The following is a 17,157-nucleotide window of genomic DNA, read 5'->3' on the forward strand; positions in this document are numbered from 1 at the left end:
CTGTAGTGACTGGTGGTGTACAGGTGACATGCAATCTTAATAACCCTTCTGTAGTGACTGGTGGTGTACAGGTGACATGCAATCTTAATAACCCTTCTGTAGTGACTGATGGTGTACAGGTGACATGCAGTCTTAATAACCCTTCTGTAGTGACTGGTGGTGTACAGGGACATGCAGTCTTAATAACCCTTCTGTAGTGACTGGTGGTGTACAGGTGACATGCAGTCTTAATAACCCTTCTGTAGTGACTGGTGGTGTACAGGTGACATGCAATCTTAATAACCCTTCTGTAGTGACTGGTGGTGTACAGGTGACATGCAATCTTAATAACCCTTCTGTAGTGACTGGTGGTGTACAGGTGACATGCAATCTTAATAACCCTTCTGTAGTGACTGGTGGTGTACAGGTGACATGCAGTCTTAATGACCCTCGTGTAGTGACTGGTGGTGTACAGGTGACATGCAGTCTTAATGACCCTCGTGTAGTGACTGGTGGTGTACAGGTGACATGCAGTCTTAATAACCCTTCTGTAGTGACTGGTGGTGTACAGGGACATGCAGTCTTAATAACCCTTCTGTAGTGACTGGTGGTGTACAGGTGACATGCAATCTTAATACACCTTCTGTAGTGACTGGTGGTGTACAGGTGACATGCAGTCTTAACCACTCGTTTAATATTTTGGCTTAAAAAACTTAACTGACCCACCATATACTAATATTTCACTACCAAAATACGTCCAGAGTGAACTACTTCTTCATCGTATAAGAAAACCACCCCACATAATTAACCTTTACCGAGACAAAGTTTCACCTTCCCAATAACTGGATAAAGCTGTACACAACAAAATGTTGTCCCAATAAATGCTTGTTGTGAAATACGTATTTTTTTTCACTGTTAGGATCAGTTCGGCATTTGATTACGACCTGATTCTGGCTTCACCAATCACACTCCCGATGCCAAGATTAATATATTCATGAGGCAACCTATAATTTTGGGGAATACAGAACGCTTTGCCTGGAGTTTACCTGGAGAGAGTTCCGGGGGTCAACGCCCCCGCGGCCCGGTCTGTGACCAGGCCCCATGGTGGAACAGGGCCTGATCAACCAGGCTGTTACTGCTGGCTGCACGCAATCCAACGTACGAGCTACAGCCCGGCTGGTCAGGTACCTTTTTTATGTGCCTGTCCAGTGCCTGCTTGAAGACAGCCAGAGGTCTATTGGTAATCCCCCTTATGTATGCTGGGAGGCAGTTGAACAGTCTCGGGCCCCTGACACTTATTGTATGGTCTCTTAACGTGCTAGTGACACCCCTGCTTTTCATTGGGGGGATGGTGCATCGTCTGCCAAGTCTTTTGCTTTCGTAGTGAGTGATTTTCGTGTGCAAGTTCGGTACTAGTCCCTCTAGGATTTTCCAGGTGTATATAATCATGTATCTCTCCCGCCTGCGTTCCAGGGAATACAGGTTTAGGAACCTCAAGCGCTCCCAGTAATTGAGGTGTTTTATCTCCGTTATGCGCGCCGTGAAGGTTCTCTGTACATTTTCCAGGTCAGCAATTTCACCTGCCTTGAAAGGTGCTGTTAGTGTGCAGCAATATTCCAGCCTAGATAGAACAAGTGACCTGAAGAGTGTCATCATGGGCTTGGCATCCCTAGTTTTGAAGGTTCTCATTATCCATCCTGTCATTTTTCTAGCAGATGCGATTGATACAATGTTATGGTTCTTGAAGGTGAGATCCTCCGACATGATCACTCCCAGGTCTTTGACGTTGGTTTTTCGCTCTATTGTGTGGCTGGAATTTGTTTTGTACTCTGATGAAGTTTTACTTTCCTCATTTTTACCATATCAGAGTAATTGAAATTTCTCATCTTTGATCTTCATATTGTTTTCTGCAGCCCATTGAAAGATTTGGTTGATGTCCGCCTGGAGCCTTGCAGTGTCTGCAATGGAAGACACTGTCATGCAGATTCGGGTGTCATCTGCAAAGGAAGACACGGTGCTGTGGCTGACATCCTTGTCTATGTCAGATATGAGGATGAGGAACAAGATGGGAGTGAGTACTGTGCCTTGTGGAACAGAGCTTTTCACCGTAGCTGCCTCGGACTTGACTCTCTTGACTACTACTCTTTGTGTTCTATTTGTGAGGAAGTTATAGATCCATCTACCAACTTTTCCTGTTGTTCCTTTAGCACGCATTTTGTGCGCTATTACGCCATGGTCACACTTGTCGAAGGCTTTTGCAAAGTCTGTGTATATTACGTCTGCATTCTTTTTGTCTTCTAGTACATCTAGGACCTTGTCGTAGTGGTACAGTAGATTGGGATGAGTAGTTTGGGATGAGATTTTTTTTTTTTTTTTAGATTTTGCTGCCGAAGTGGCTAGTTTATTGTGCACCTTATATCCATCCTGTGGACGGTAGTGGCTAGTTTATTATATACCTAATATCGAGCCTGTGGACGGTAGTAACCAGTTTATTGTGTACCCCATATTCATCCTGTGGACGGTAGTGGCTAGTTTAATGTGTACCCCATATCCATCCTGTGGACGGTAGTGGCTAGTTTAATGTGTACCTCATATCCATCCTGTGGACGGTAGTGGCTAGTTTAACGTGTACCCCATATCCATCCTGTGGACGGTAGTGGTTAGTTTATTGTGTACTCAATATCGATCCGGTGGACGGCATCGCAAAAGCATATGGAAAATTCAAGGACCTAATCCATAGATAAAAAGGTTTAATCCACGGGGTCAACAGCCTCGTATCAAGGCACCACCCTTGAAGGCCCCTTATCAAAACAAACCAGGGTGAGCATCCCCCGGTGTTTGCACACGTAACAAGAGCTACTGGAGTGAAGGAGGCTGGGGCCCGCCCACTACTGACTTTAACTCTCCAGGGAGTGGGTGTTACAGTCACTGTTCCTCCAGCCTCCAATCAACACTTCTCATCTCGTCTCCGTAAGTAACTTGAGGGAGATGATCTCTCTCTCTCTCTCTCTCTCTCTCACCGAGTTATATCTGATTACCTTCCATTCCCTAGGGGGGTATGACCACGGGGAGCAGCGTTTCCCAATAATAATAATAATAATAATAATAATAATAATAATAATAATAATAATAATAATAATAATGATGATTAATGTACTCAGTGCATGAGTTACGCAGATATGTTAAATCCATAGTTATTATTTTATTATTAATATTATTTTACACTTAATACCTTAGAAAATCAGTATTTAATGAAACTCTCGTAATATGTCTTATTTTTTTTGGCATTTCTACTAGAAATTCGAGATTCACTAAATAGGATACATACACCGAGACGTATATATATATATATATATATATATATATATATATATATATATATATATATATATATATATATATATATATATATATATATATATATATATATATATATATATATATATATATATACTATATCGTATTGTAACCATGAATGTGTGGTATTTAATCAGCAGCAACACTGCTATTAGCCGGGGGATCGAACCCGCCTCTTGGGAAGAGCAAAAACTCACCACGCCCTGAACCACTAGACCATATAATCCTACAAGCAACACGAACCTAGCGAACTAAGGTTGTTTCATGTTGCGAGGACATACGATGGTGTCTAGTTCGCTAGGTTCCTGTTGTTTGTAGGATTGATCGGTTCAGTGGTTTAGGGCATAGTGAGTTTTCGCTCTTCCCACGAGGCTGGCTAAAACAACCGCGGGTTCAAATCCCGCCCGTGGTATGGTTTAACATGGGTTCGATCCCCCGGCTAGCCGCAGTTTGTTATTGATATATATATATATATATATATATATATATATATATATATATATATATATATATATATATATATATATATATATATATATATTGTGTGTGTGTGTACTCACCTATTTGTGGTTGCAGGGGTCGATTCACAGCTCCTGGCCCCGCCTCTTCGCTGATTGCTACTAAGTGCTCTCTCTCCCTGCCCCATGAGCTCTATCATACCTCGCCTTAAAACTATGTATGGTTCCCGCCTCCACTACGTCACTTTCTAGGCTATTCCACGGCCTGACTACTCTATGACTGAAGAAATACTTCCTAACATCCCTTTGATTCATCTGAGTCTTCAACTTTCAATTGTGACCTCTTGTGTCTGTGTCCCTTCTCTGGAACATCCCGTCTTTGTCCACCTTGTCTATTCCGCGCAGTATTTTATATGTCGTTATCATGTCTCCCCTGACCCTCCTGTCCTCCAGTGTCGTCAGGCCGATTTCCCTCAACCTTTCTTCGTAGGACAATCCCCGTAGCTCTGGGACTAGTCTTGTTGCAAACCTTTGCACTTTCTCTAATTTCTTGACGTGCTTGACAAGGTGTGGATTCCATACTGGTGCTGCATACTCCAGTATGGGCCTGACGTAAATGGTATACAGAGTCTTAAACGAATCCTTACTGAGGTATCGGAACGCTATCCGTAGGTTTGCCAGGCGCCCGTATGCTGCAGCAGTTATCTGATTGATGTGCGCCTCAGGAGATATGCTCGGTGTTATACTCACCCCCAGATCTTTTTCCTTGAGCGAGGTTTGCAGTCTTTGGCCATCTAAACTATATTGTGTCTGCGGTCTTCTTTGCCCTTCCCCAATCTTCATGACTTTGCATTTGGCAGGGTTAAATTCAAGGAGCCAGTTGCTGGACCAGGCTTGTAGCCTGTCCAGGTCTCTTTTTAGTCCTGCCTGATCCTCATCCGATTTGATTCTTCTCATTAACTTCACATCGTCCGCAAACAAGGACACTTCTGAGTCTATCCCTTCCGTTATGTCGTTCACATATACCAAGAACAGCACAGGTCCTAGGACCCTGTGGAACCCCGCTTGTCACAGGCGCCCACTCTGACACCTCGTCGCGTACCATGACTCGTTGTTGCCTCCCTGTCAGGTATTCTCTGATCCATTGCAGTGTCTTTCCTGTTATGTGTGCCTGATCCTCTAGCTTTTGCAGTAACCTCTTGTGAGGAACTGTGTCGAAGGCCTTCTTGCAGTCCAAAAATATGCAGTCGATCCACCCCTCTCTCTCTTGTCTTACTTCTGTCACCTTGTCACAAAACTCTAGTAGGTTTGTGACACAGGATTTTCCTTCCCTGAAACCGTGCTGGTTGTCAATTATACACTTGTTTCTTTCCAGGTGCCCCACTACTCTCCTCCTGATGATCTTCTCCATGACCTTGCATACTATACACGTTAGTGATACAGGTCTGTAGTTTAGTGCCTCATGTCTGTCTCCCTTTTTAAAAATTGGGACTACATTTGCCATTTTCCATACCTCAGGGAGTTGCCCAGTTTCAAATGATGTGTTGAAGATCTTTGTTAATGGCTCACACAATAACTCTGCTCCCTCTTTAAGGACCCATGGAGAGATGTTGTCTGGTCCCACCGCCTTTGAGGTGTCAAGTTCGCATAGCAGCTTCTTCACCTCCTCCTTGGTTATATGTACCTCATCCAGCACTTGCTGGTGTGCCCCCCTGTTCTGATTTCCTGGAGTCCTACTGGTTTCCACTGTAAATACCTCTTTAAATCTTGTGTTGAGCTCCTGACATACCTCTTGGTCGTTTCTTGTGAATTCCCCATCACCCTTCCTCACTCTGATTACCTGGTCCTTGACTGTTGTTTTCCTCCTGATGTGGCTGTACAACAGCTTCGGGTCAGTCTTTACTTTTGATGCTATGTCATTTTCATATTGTCTCTGAGCATCCCTTCTTATATGTGCATTTTCGTTTCTGGCTCTTCGGCTGATTTCTTTATTTTCCTGAGTTCTCTGTCTTCTGTACCTTTTCCATTCTCTAGTACACCTAGTTTTTGCCTCCCTACACCTTTGGGTGAACCAAGGACTCCTTCTGTTCTTCCCATTATTTCTGTTTCCCTTGGGAACAAACCTCTCCTCTGCCTCCTTGCATTTTGTTGCCACATAGTCCATCATTTCTTGTACTGGTTTTCCTGTCAGTTCCCTCTCCCACTGAATGTCTTGAAGGAAGTTCCTCATGCCTGAGTAGTTCCCCCTTTTGTAGTTTGGTTTTTCCCAGCCTATTCCTGCTACTCTCTCCACTTGGAGCTCAACTATGTAGTCGAAGCACAGAACCACATGATCAATAGCTCCCAGGGGCCTTTCATACATGATACCCTCGATGTCCGAACTACTCATGATGAATACAAGGTCCAGCCTTGCTGTGTGTGTGTGTGTGTGTGTGTGTGTTTGTGTAATTTATCATAAGAATGGCATACATAACCTACAAAGCTACAAAACTGGTAAGTAAGGCACATGTGCAACAGTTAGGTATCTTCCGAAAAGTATCGGAAAAAAGATACCTAACTGCTGTACATGTGTCTTATCACACACGAACAGTATTGGGCCCTTTGTAATGATATCGTTATCTTAAAAATAAAAACTAAGTCTTTTCCCATAAAAATGCTCAATAGAGTTGCTAGTCGAAAGCCAGTGATTATACAGAACATTTCGGGCATGAAGTATACCCACCCGCGGGGGCGTTGACCCCCGGAACTCACTCCAGGTAAACACGTTCTTCCATTTCCCTGACCTTTTGACTAGCATTTCAAAACAGTTTTGTTGGTGATGTTTTGAAGGTTTTAAGCAATGTTGTCTTTTGTGTTTTTTTCATCGCATGACCATTGTTTTTGTCATTCAGATAATCTAATGTTTTTTTATGGCTGTGATCTGTCCCGTCATAGTGTGTTAGATGGGTTAATTAATGTGGGTTTAATTCTATCTACTACATGAGTGTCATTAAGGCAGCACGAGTCAGAAAACAAGTCAGAAAACTTTAATACCTAAAATACGGATTAAATTCTTAGTATATATGCTGTTCACGGTATATATACACTGAGAGATATACATCCCACGATGAATATATGTTTTTGCAAAGGTATAATGTTTGTCAGGAAACAAGACAAGTGTTTCCTGACGCGGGTCTTAATCAGATGATGACCCACGGCTGGAGTTTTTGGTTATCTGACGGAGGACTTCCGCTGGCTTACCAGTTCACTCCTTTAAAAATCATTGTTACGATTATGACCAGTGTTAATATTGTTCTGAATAACTAGGGCGTTCCATAAGTAGTCTTGTCATCCAATTATACAAAAACTATGAAGACTGCAGAAATGATTTATTGTTATTATTATTATAATTATTATTATTATTATTATTATTATTATTATTATTATTATTATTATTATTATTACTATTATTATTATATACTTGGGGTCTATCAAACAGTGAAGATGATTTAGCTCTGAATATTCACCGGGAAGGTTAATAACCCAGGATAACCCAGCTTAGCCACTGTCATCGGACTGGCTTATTTCCACTGGGGTGTTTTAATCCACTCGCTGCCAGGATGTGACCTACACTAGTAACTTAACATCCAGGTACCTAATTACTTCTAGGTGAACAAGGGCAGCAGGTGAAAGGTGACTAATACCCATGTACCTACTTACTGCTACGTAAACAGGGACAGCAGGTGTAAGGTGACTAACATACAAGTACCTACTTACTGCTAGGTAAAAAGGGACAGCAGGTGTAAGGTGACGAACACCCAGGTACCTACTTACTGCTAAGTGAACAGGGGCAGCAGGTGTAAGGTGACTAACATCCAGGTACCTACTTACTGCTAGGTGAACAAGGGCAGCAGGTGAAAGGTGATTAACACCTAGGTACCTACTTACTGCTAGATGAACAGGGGGCGGCAGGTGTAAGGTAACAAACACCCGAGTACTAATTACTGCTAGGTGAACAGGGACAGCAGATGCAAAGTGACTAACAGCTAGGTACCTACTTACTGCTAGGTAAAAAGGGACAGCAGGTGTTAGGTAACTAACACCCAGGTACCTACTTACTAAGTGAACAGGGACAGCAGGTGTAAGGAAACAAGCCCACGTTTCCACTCGTCCGGGGATCGAACCCGTCTCTCAGAGTATGAGAGACCGGACCGCTACCAGTTGAGACAAAACGACGTGCTGAACGCTTCACTATCATTCACAAGAATAACAAAAAACTAAATGCTAAACCCGTACGGGCAATTGTACGCCTGACTGTTAATTTCACCATTGATGCCATGCGCTGCAGGGACCCTTGTGAGGTTTAACGTTTTCCTGTGAAGGAGAAATATACTATATAGTATTTTTTCTCTCTCGGTATTAAGTTGTATGAGCAATTGTTATCACTGGGTTACTGCTAGGTTATCCTTAGGTAATGTTATCGTATTTCCTGGCTGTTATCGTAAGCTTTTATTAATGTTATTTTAAGTCTTGGGAGATGCTCTCCCAGTCTCTGGAAGATGCTATTCTAAACACAGGAAACTGCTATGGTAATCCCACAAGGCTGTTATCGTAATTCCAGGAAAAGGCTACTGTAAACTCTGAGAAACTGCTATCATAATCCCAGGTAGATGTTAACTGCAAGCAACGGGAGATACTACCACAAACTTTAGAAAACCCCATCGCAAGCCTAGACAGTTGCTATCGCAATCTTTGGAAGATGCAGTTACAGACCTTGAAAGCTGCTATCGTTACCTCAGAAAAGAAAAAAATGCTATCGTAATGCAAATTTGAGTGAAACTGTTTGTGGCCAGACACAGAAAGAAAATGTTGCTGTCTGGCTGAGAATGCTCGCTCGCAGCTGCAAATATGAAAAAAAAAGGATTATTTTTGTGTATCTCAACAAGAGGTGACAGATCACGAAGGGATGAGACATGACTAAGTCAAAAAAAGAAAAAAGAATTGCGTTGAAAATGTTTATCTTGTACATTCTCCAGGAGTTTTTTCAAATTATTTACCAACATTATCTCTCAGTTCATAGGAGGATTCGAACCTGCAAACTCTGCATCACAGTACACAGCCACCTCTGCTTGTTTCTGTGTGGTGCATTGATATAAAAATCGCTTGTGAGGTCAGAACATACAGGAGGAGAATGAAATAGCTTGACACCATGCTTGAGGCTCACTGGTGTGCCCGGGATAGGAAGAAACTTGGCTGGTAATCCAGGCTGCCCAGATTTTGAGGCATCTGTGGCCGAGTGGTCAAGAGCATCACTTGGGAACATTGCCAGACTCCCGTGATGGGGTTTCGAATCCTGCTGAGTGCGATCTCTCTCTCTCTATGCATCCGCTTGTTTCTGTGTGGTGCATTGATATATACGTATATATATATATATATATAAATATGTATATATATATATATATATAAATATGTATATATATATATATATATATATATATATATATATATATATATATATATATATATATATATATATATATATATATATATAGATATATATATATAGATATATATATATATAATGTCGTGCCGAATAGGCAGAACTTGCGATCTTGGCTTAAATAGCAACGTTCATCTTGCCATATAGGACAAGCGAAAATTTGTGTATGCAATAATTTTGCCAAAATCATTCTGAACCTAACGAAAAAAATATATTTCACTGTGTTTGTTTAGTATTAAATTACTGTAAACAAATCTAAAATATATTTAGTCGGGTTAGACTAAAATAAATTGTTCTTGTTATAATAAGGTTACGTAAGTTTTCTAAGATTCTTCTGGTGCAAAATTAAAAATTTTTACATTAACATTAATGAAAAAAAATATCTTTAAACGTATAGGAGAAAATATTAGAAAGGACTTAATTTTAAATGAGTTCTTGCTAATTGACCAGTTTTACATATTCTGCACGATATATATATATATATATATATATATATATATATATATATATATATATATATATATATATATATATATATATATATATATATATATATATATCGTAGAAAGGTGTATTTGGATAAGACGTAAAAAATAGACATTGTATAACGCCTTGAATGGTATATTTGGATAAGACGTAAAGAGATATGTTTGAATAACAGGTAGTGAATTCGGGATAACGGGAAGGTGGGTTGTAGCAGCGAGACATTCTGAGAATAGCATAAACAGGTCAGTGAACCTGGCGTGAGAGCCTAGGGTAGTGTCCCTTGATGTTCGTGATGACGTGTTCGTGGGTCATGAACCAAGGACTAACCTTCCTTTCTCAGATGCTTCTGAATGACCCTTTGGGAATTTTTGTGCTTGGTATTGAATATAATGTAGTGAATATACCAATAATGAGAGTCTGGTGACGATAAACCAACAGGTGAATACCTGACTCTCTCTCTCTCTCTCTCTCTCTCTCTCTCTCTCTCTCTCTCTCTCTCTCTCTCTCTCTCTCTCTCTCTCTCTCTCTCTCTCTCTGATATCCATTACCCCTCCTCTATCACTGCTGTCACTCTTACAACTATTCTCTCATTCTCTCCTACAGTAAATATATATCTCCTTAATGCCTCTCTTTTCATAATTATGCTTCTTTCCAACCCCTTTAACCCTACCCTACTCTTCCCTCTTCCCTTCCCTCTCCCCTTCCCTCTCCCCTTCTCTTCCCTATCCCCTTCCCTTCCCTCACCCCTTCCATTCCCCCTCCCTTTCCCTTCCCTTCCTCCTTCCCCTCATTTGCTTTTCCTCCACATTTACCTTCTTTTCCTTAACACCTGCCTTCCGCTTCTAGTCTCCCCGTCCTTCCTTCCTCACACACCTACATAATATACGATAATTCTCAACCTAGACAGAAGTGCAGATAACCTTGGTGTGGAGCTCCAAATCCTCTGCTGTTTTTTCTTACTTATATCCATGTATCTACTTCCCTATATCTACTCTGTCAACATCACGGTATATACACCTCTCTGTATATATATATATATATATATATATATATATATATATATATATATATATATATATATATATATATATATATATATATAGGATGGGGTCCACCTCTGGTGTAAATTGTGGGACCCATAGCCTCGGAGAAGTGGATAAAAAGGCTTCAAGGAAAAATATTTGGATTTCTTCCTGAAGCCGTTTGAATATTCCACTTCCCCTACCACCAAGAGTTTGCTATAATCTCTGTTTTAGGCATCAAAGTATTCTTGAGTGGTGGTGACATGTATGATGCTGTGAGTCTAACATAAGTAAATGTAATAATTAAGACAGATGTGCAACATGGGAGTATCTTTATTCACGAGACATCTCGCTAGGTGCTGCACATGTGTCATATGTATCAACATGTCGGTACTGTATTCCACTATCTTACGATACATAACACAGATGCAACTAATGTGGCGTGTCACTCTGACAACGTTTCGCTTTCCATTAGTTGTATCAGCATCCAGTTACCTAAGATTTTGTTGGTATACCTGGAGTATACCTGGAGAGGGCTTCGGGGGTTAACGCCCCCGCGGTTCGGTTTGAAACCAGGCCTCGTGATGGCTCAGGGTCTAACCATCTACGCTGTTACTGCTGGCAGCACGCAAACTGACGTACGAACCACAGCCCGGTTGGTCAGGTACTGACTTTAGGTGCCTGTCCAGTGCCTTCTGGAAGAGAGCCAGGGGTCTATTGGCAATCCCCCTTATGTATGCTGGGAGGCAGTTGAACAGTCTTGGGCCCTGGACACTTATTATGTTGTCTCTCAGTGTACTCGTGGCGCCCCTGCTTTTCATTGGGAGTGATTTTCGTGTGCAAATTTGGTACTAATCCCTCTAGGATTTTCCAAGTGTATATTATCATGTATCTTATGTAATTCTAGTATTATCCCCAGTAGTGAGAATGACAGCTGCGTTGCCTGGGCTCTTCACTCGGCCTTACTTGGTCTTCAACAATCAGTTCGGTGTTCCCATCTTCACCGACAACGATGAGGACGGCGTACCAACCATTAGGAACATACCCCTGGGAATAGTCAGCTTCGTTATCATCCTTGACGCACTCGCTCGGGAGTACAAGTATGGCAGGTACGTCTTAGTTAGGTACACATGATAGTTCTTAATCCATGGAGAAGTAGATAACTCTCTCACTCCCCTCCCTCCATAAATACTCTCCCATCTGTGTCTTCCTTTCCTTAACAACCAGATTTTTCTTGTTGTACAAGAATGGTATATAATACCGACAAGATAAATTTAAGACACATGTGCAACATCTGGGTATCTTTATTGTAGACGTTTCGCCATCCAGTGGCTTTATCAATACAAATTCCAGGACATAGCTTGTAGACAGTAGAACTATATACAGAAGACGAGGTAATCCCGCCTACCAGTGACTGCCCTCGTCTGCTACACGTCTCCTTTCCACCTGACATTAATATAAAAACGCCAGGCTCCTTGCTTCTGCTTCAGGATCTCCACGACTACGGTGCTCTTCGCACCAACTCCAAGGTTGAGGGACTGATTACTTCGTCTTCTGTATATAGTTCTACTGTCTTCAAGTTATGTCCTGGAATTTGTATTGATAAAGTCACTGGATGGCGAAACATCTACAATAAAGATACCCAGATATTGCACATGTGTCTTAATTTCAGATTTTTCTTATAGCTTCCCCGCCCTCTCTTCCTCAAACGCCTAAATAATAAATGCAAAGGGAGCAGTAGTAATGAAATAAAGATGATGTAATCAGTCCATCAACCTCGGAGAAAAAGTACTTTAGGTGATCAGTCCCTCAGCCTGGAGAAAACTTCAGCTCCATGGTCTGGTCGTTTCATTAATACTGTTCCCTTTGCATTTGACTAAAGAAGCCTACTGTGTAGGCGAAAAATTTCATCAATAAAGATACCCAACTGTTGCACATGTGTCTGAATCCACGATAGTTCTTAATCTAGTTAGAGGTATGTAATTCTTCGTCTTCATTTTCTTCTTGCTTAAAGTTCAGTTCTCAGCGGTATGGGCTTCCAAGTCCTCTGTCTTTTGGCTATTTACTTGTAAATATTTACCTATTTTTCTAGTAAACATCACAGGATATATACAGTGAGACGTATATCCCTGAGACTTCAGTCCCAATTTTAGGTATTAAAGGTGACAAGCAGCTTCAATGACCCTCGTGCAATCTTGGAGGCCTATTAACCTACCAAAAGAGTTACTAAAATCTTATTCCTTTTTATATGTGTTTTTTTTTCTCAATTTCTCTCTCTCCTTTCAGCCGATGAGGATATTTCTCATTTTTTTTTTTATTTTCAAGCCGTGTTGTCTTTTCTCTGAGAACTATTTCATATCATGTAAGGCGGTGGGGTTCGAGTTTCGGTTCCTGGCCCCACGTCTCGACGATGTGACTTGATAAACGTCCTGGAGGACTTGAAAGGTTGTCTTTATTGTGACCAAGTTTCGCTCAACGATGAGCTTGAAAAAGCTTTAGAAAAGCTCAGCTATTAGCGAAACGTTGCCCTAATAATAGCGTGCTTGCTGTACGGACAATAAATGGGGAGAAGTAGATAGAGTGTTTGCTTTGCCATTAGTGGACGGAGGATCGAGCCTTCACCACCCTCTGCGCAATCTGGCTCTCACGGGTTTAACTCTAATAATTATTTTTAAAAAAATTATTTCATGCAAATGGGCTCATTATACTCTGATGAATAAGCCACATATACAACACCTGCGTATCTTCATGTGGTATCTACCCAGGTGTTGCACACGTGTCTTATTAGCTTCCTGTGGTGTACATTGGTAATATATTTGCCATACCCGTGGGCATCTTTATTGTGCTTGATGTCATTTCCATGTGCCCACAGGACCTTCACGGACGACCAGATGTCCATTTACCGCTCGCTGGAAGCCAGGTTAGACAACTCTTATGGACAAGACGGTCGATTTTGTTTACTACGGTTCATCTGCGAGGTGCAGAAGTATCCCATAGAGGAGTGGACCATTGTGGGCCAGCTGATAAATGCAGTCTTCACGTCAGTATTCATAATGTCTACTTGCTTCTGAGTGCTCTCTCTCTCTCTCTCTCTCTCTCTCTCTCTCTCTCTCTCTCTCTCTCTCTCTCTCTCTCTCTCTCTCTCTCTCTCTCTCTCTCTCTCTCTCTCTCACACACACACACACGATGTAGTGGAGGCAGGATCCATACATAACTTTAAGCAGAGGTATGATAAAGCTCACGGCTCAGGGAGAGTGACCTAGTAGCGATCAGTGAAGAGGCGGGGTCAGGAGCTCGGACTCCACCCCCGCAACCTCAACTAGGTGAGTACACACACTCTCTCTCTCTCTCTCTCTCTCTCTCTCTCTCTCTCTCTCTCTCTCTCTCTTTCTCTCTCTCTCTCATACATGCATTAACAATGTCCTTGTGGTGCACTAGTGTGTGTGTGTTATTTACTTTATATTACATATGGAAGCCATCATTTACTGAGTGAAAATTGTTTTGCCTTAGCTCACGTATAACCTACACTAAGGAGAGCATACCTATGACAACGTTTCGATCTCTCCTAGACCAATGTGACACGACAATGGTCCAGGATGGACCGAAACGTCATCGTAAGGTTCCTTTCCTAAGTGGTTATTTGTGAATTGTTCCAGTCACGTATTGTGACTTTTTCTTCTCTGAATTGCATAGCTGCTGTAATCCTTCTTCTGTCTTCTGCTGTTTTAATGTGACTTCTGTTCCTTCTTTGATCTGCCAATTGCATAATAAGATAGCCAAGTCTTACACATGTGTCTTAGTCACCTACTTGGCGGTATTGTTCCAGAAATGTAATAAGGTGTTTTCTTGTGCAGGCCTGGAGAGGACGAGAGAGAGGAGATGGTGGAGTACAGAGAAGCACGACTGACTGGGAGGCTGGAGGAGCCCGAATCTTGCATCTTTGCCTATGGTCATAGGTGCCCCTTCAGCATTTTCAACTACTTTTCGGAACTCGATGTGCTGATGGCACAAGGTGACCTGGACCTAGAGAGACAAGGTGACCTGGACCTGGAGAGAGAAGGCGACCAGGACGGGTATATGTAAGATTACGAGGGCAGACAAGGCGACCCTTAAGGGATACTGTGATCCGGACCTAGAAATAGACGATGTGGACAGACAAGAAGACTTGAATCCTGGGTACAAAAGGAAATGTGGAGAGACAAAATAACCTGGATACAGAGAGACAAGGCCTAAGGCCTATTAGTTGTGCAATTAAAAGTATGTGATTAGAAGTAATTTATCAACACCGGATGAAAAAAAAAATATATAAAAAAGGAAGTTATATTTATTAAAAAAAAGAATGCGACTTTAAATATATGGCGATCAGTAATTCCTCAACAAACTACAATGTGCCCACAAAAACACTCTCTGATTTCAAACAGGTATAACGTGTACCTTTATTGTAATAATCTTTCACAGTTAGTAGCTTCAGATGCAGGATTTCATTCGGTTTCATGTGGTATAGGGTAGCATTAAAGGCACTCAGTGTGCGTCCCTCTGGTTGCTCGGCAAACATCGATGCGATAATCCAGTTCGGTTCAGACGGTCTGCAGCATATCTGGTGTTATCATGCGAACTGCTTTAGTGATTGAAATTATCAGCTCCTCCAGGGTTGCAGGTAGTGGTGGTACGTAAACTGTGCTCTTCACGTACCCCCAAAGAAAGAAGTCACAAACAGTTAGGTCCGGTGACCTCGCAGGCCACTATGATGTGGTACCTTGGGTACTTAACTGACAGCTGGAACAACGGATTGGGAACATAGCTGACAGCTAGAAGAACTAACTGGGAACTTAGCTGACAGCTAGAACAGTTGAGACAACAGATTGTACTGACAGCTGGAACAACAGATTGGGAAACTGAAAGCTGGAACAACAGATTGGGAAACTGAAAGCTGGAACAACAGATTGGGAACTTAACTAACAGCTGGAACAACAGACTGGGAACCTAACTAGCAGCTGGAACAACAGATTGGGAACTTAACTAGCAGCTGGAACACCAGGCGTCTCCAGGTATACTCCAGATAAGTCAGACGAACAGGCAGCACCTTCAAAATGCACACATGCGTGTGCTGCTCACGACACACTGATATAGTTTGGGTTCATCTCATCAGTCTTGCAGAGGTTAACCCAAGACTCACGAAATGTTAATAATGCGATTGCAAAGAAACCACGGAACGGATGGGGTTTAAACCGATGGCGAGTGGGTCGTGAAACTCCAGGCCAGTGGCTTACGCACTGGTCTGGAGTTTTACGACTCACTCGCCATGGGTTCAAATCCTGCCCGTTTTTTTGGTTTGTTAGGTTAACCCAAGTTGTTATATGAATTTTGTTTTAATTAAGTTAAAGTTAAACCCATATTGATAAATGCTGCAGTTTATTTAATGCAACATGTATCGGTTATTTAAGTTAAAATGCAAGAAAGGGCGACTTTAATATGGTTAATTATGGGGAGCAACTATCATTAACACAGTAGATCTTGTTAAAATGTTTGCTATTAATTTAATAAATGTTTAATCAACAACACAAATAGCTGCAACATGTGTAGACAAGAGTCACATGTTTATAATCATTATTATAATTATTACCTGGAGATGGAAGGTCAAGGTGACTTGGAGATAGGAGGTCAAGGGGACCTGGAGATGGAAGGTCAAGGTGACTTGGAGATAGGAGGTCAAGGGGACCTGGACATGGAAGGTCAAGGTGACCTGGGTCTTCAAGCTGGTCAGACCAGTTACAATAAACACAATCAAAGGCATTTCGTTTAGCCTTCACTTGTTCTTAGAGAGTTTCGAAAATACGCACAATGCAAACAACAGGACATTTTACTGGGAACGTCGGTGTCCTGGGACTCAGGTCACTCCAAGGACCTTCTAGTGTCCTGGGTCCCAGGGTCACTCTAAGGATCTTCGAGTGACCTGAGACTCAGGTCACTCCAAGGATCATCGACTTACCTGGGACTCAGGTCACTCCAAGGACCTTCGAGTGTCTTGAGTCCCAGGGAGGAAACATTCCCAATGCAATACTTCAGTGTTTGCATTTCGTGTCTATATTCAACTGCTTATCAGCATCATATGCAATTTTCACCTGAAGATTCTTGTGGTATCGTATTTGTCTTCTTCAAGATGGGGTATATTTCAGTTGGGCGACTGTTCCGCCCCGCAGAGTAGACTGCCATAACCATCGTTCTGTTTCTCTGAAAAGCCAACACTGACGAGGCAGTTCTTAAGATAAGAATTTGTTCGGAATTTTAACCTCGGAGGGTTAGCCACGCAGGATAACCCAAGAAAGTCAGCGCTACATCGAGGGCTGTCTTATTTCCACTGGGGTCCTCAAATCAT

General features: G+C 42.0%; 1 protein-coding gene across 2 annotated transcripts; it reads left to right on the forward strand.

The window, feature by feature from the left end:
* Positions 1-2,836: 2,836 nt before the first annotated feature.
* On the forward strand, positions 2,837-16,568 carry LOC128696926 (uncharacterized). 2 transcript variants are annotated; one of them, XM_053788351.2, is made up of 4 exons: positions 2,837-2,949; positions 11,704-11,890; positions 13,654-13,821; positions 14,636-16,568. In XM_053788351.2, the coding sequence occupies exons 2-4, from the start codon at positions 11,709-11,711 to the stop codon at positions 14,862-14,864; spliced, it is 579 nt and encodes a 192-aa protein (XP_053644326.1). In that variant the 5' UTR covers positions 2,837-2,949; positions 11,704-11,708; the 3' UTR covers positions 14,865-16,568. The 2 variants fall into 2 exon arrangements, with proteins under 2 accessions (XP_053644326.1, XP_069951183.1); XM_070095082.1 differs by having other exon boundaries at positions 2,845-2,949; positions 11,701-11,890; positions 14,636-16,567.
* The last annotated feature ends 589 nt before the right edge of the window (positions 16,569-17,157 follow it).

This window comes from Cherax quadricarinatus, chromosome 49 (assembly GCF_038502225.1).
Source record: "Cherax quadricarinatus isolate ZL_2023a chromosome 49, ASM3850222v1, whole genome shotgun sequence".
Taxonomy (NCBI): domain Eukaryota; kingdom Metazoa; phylum Arthropoda; class Malacostraca; order Decapoda; family Parastacidae; genus Cherax; species Cherax quadricarinatus.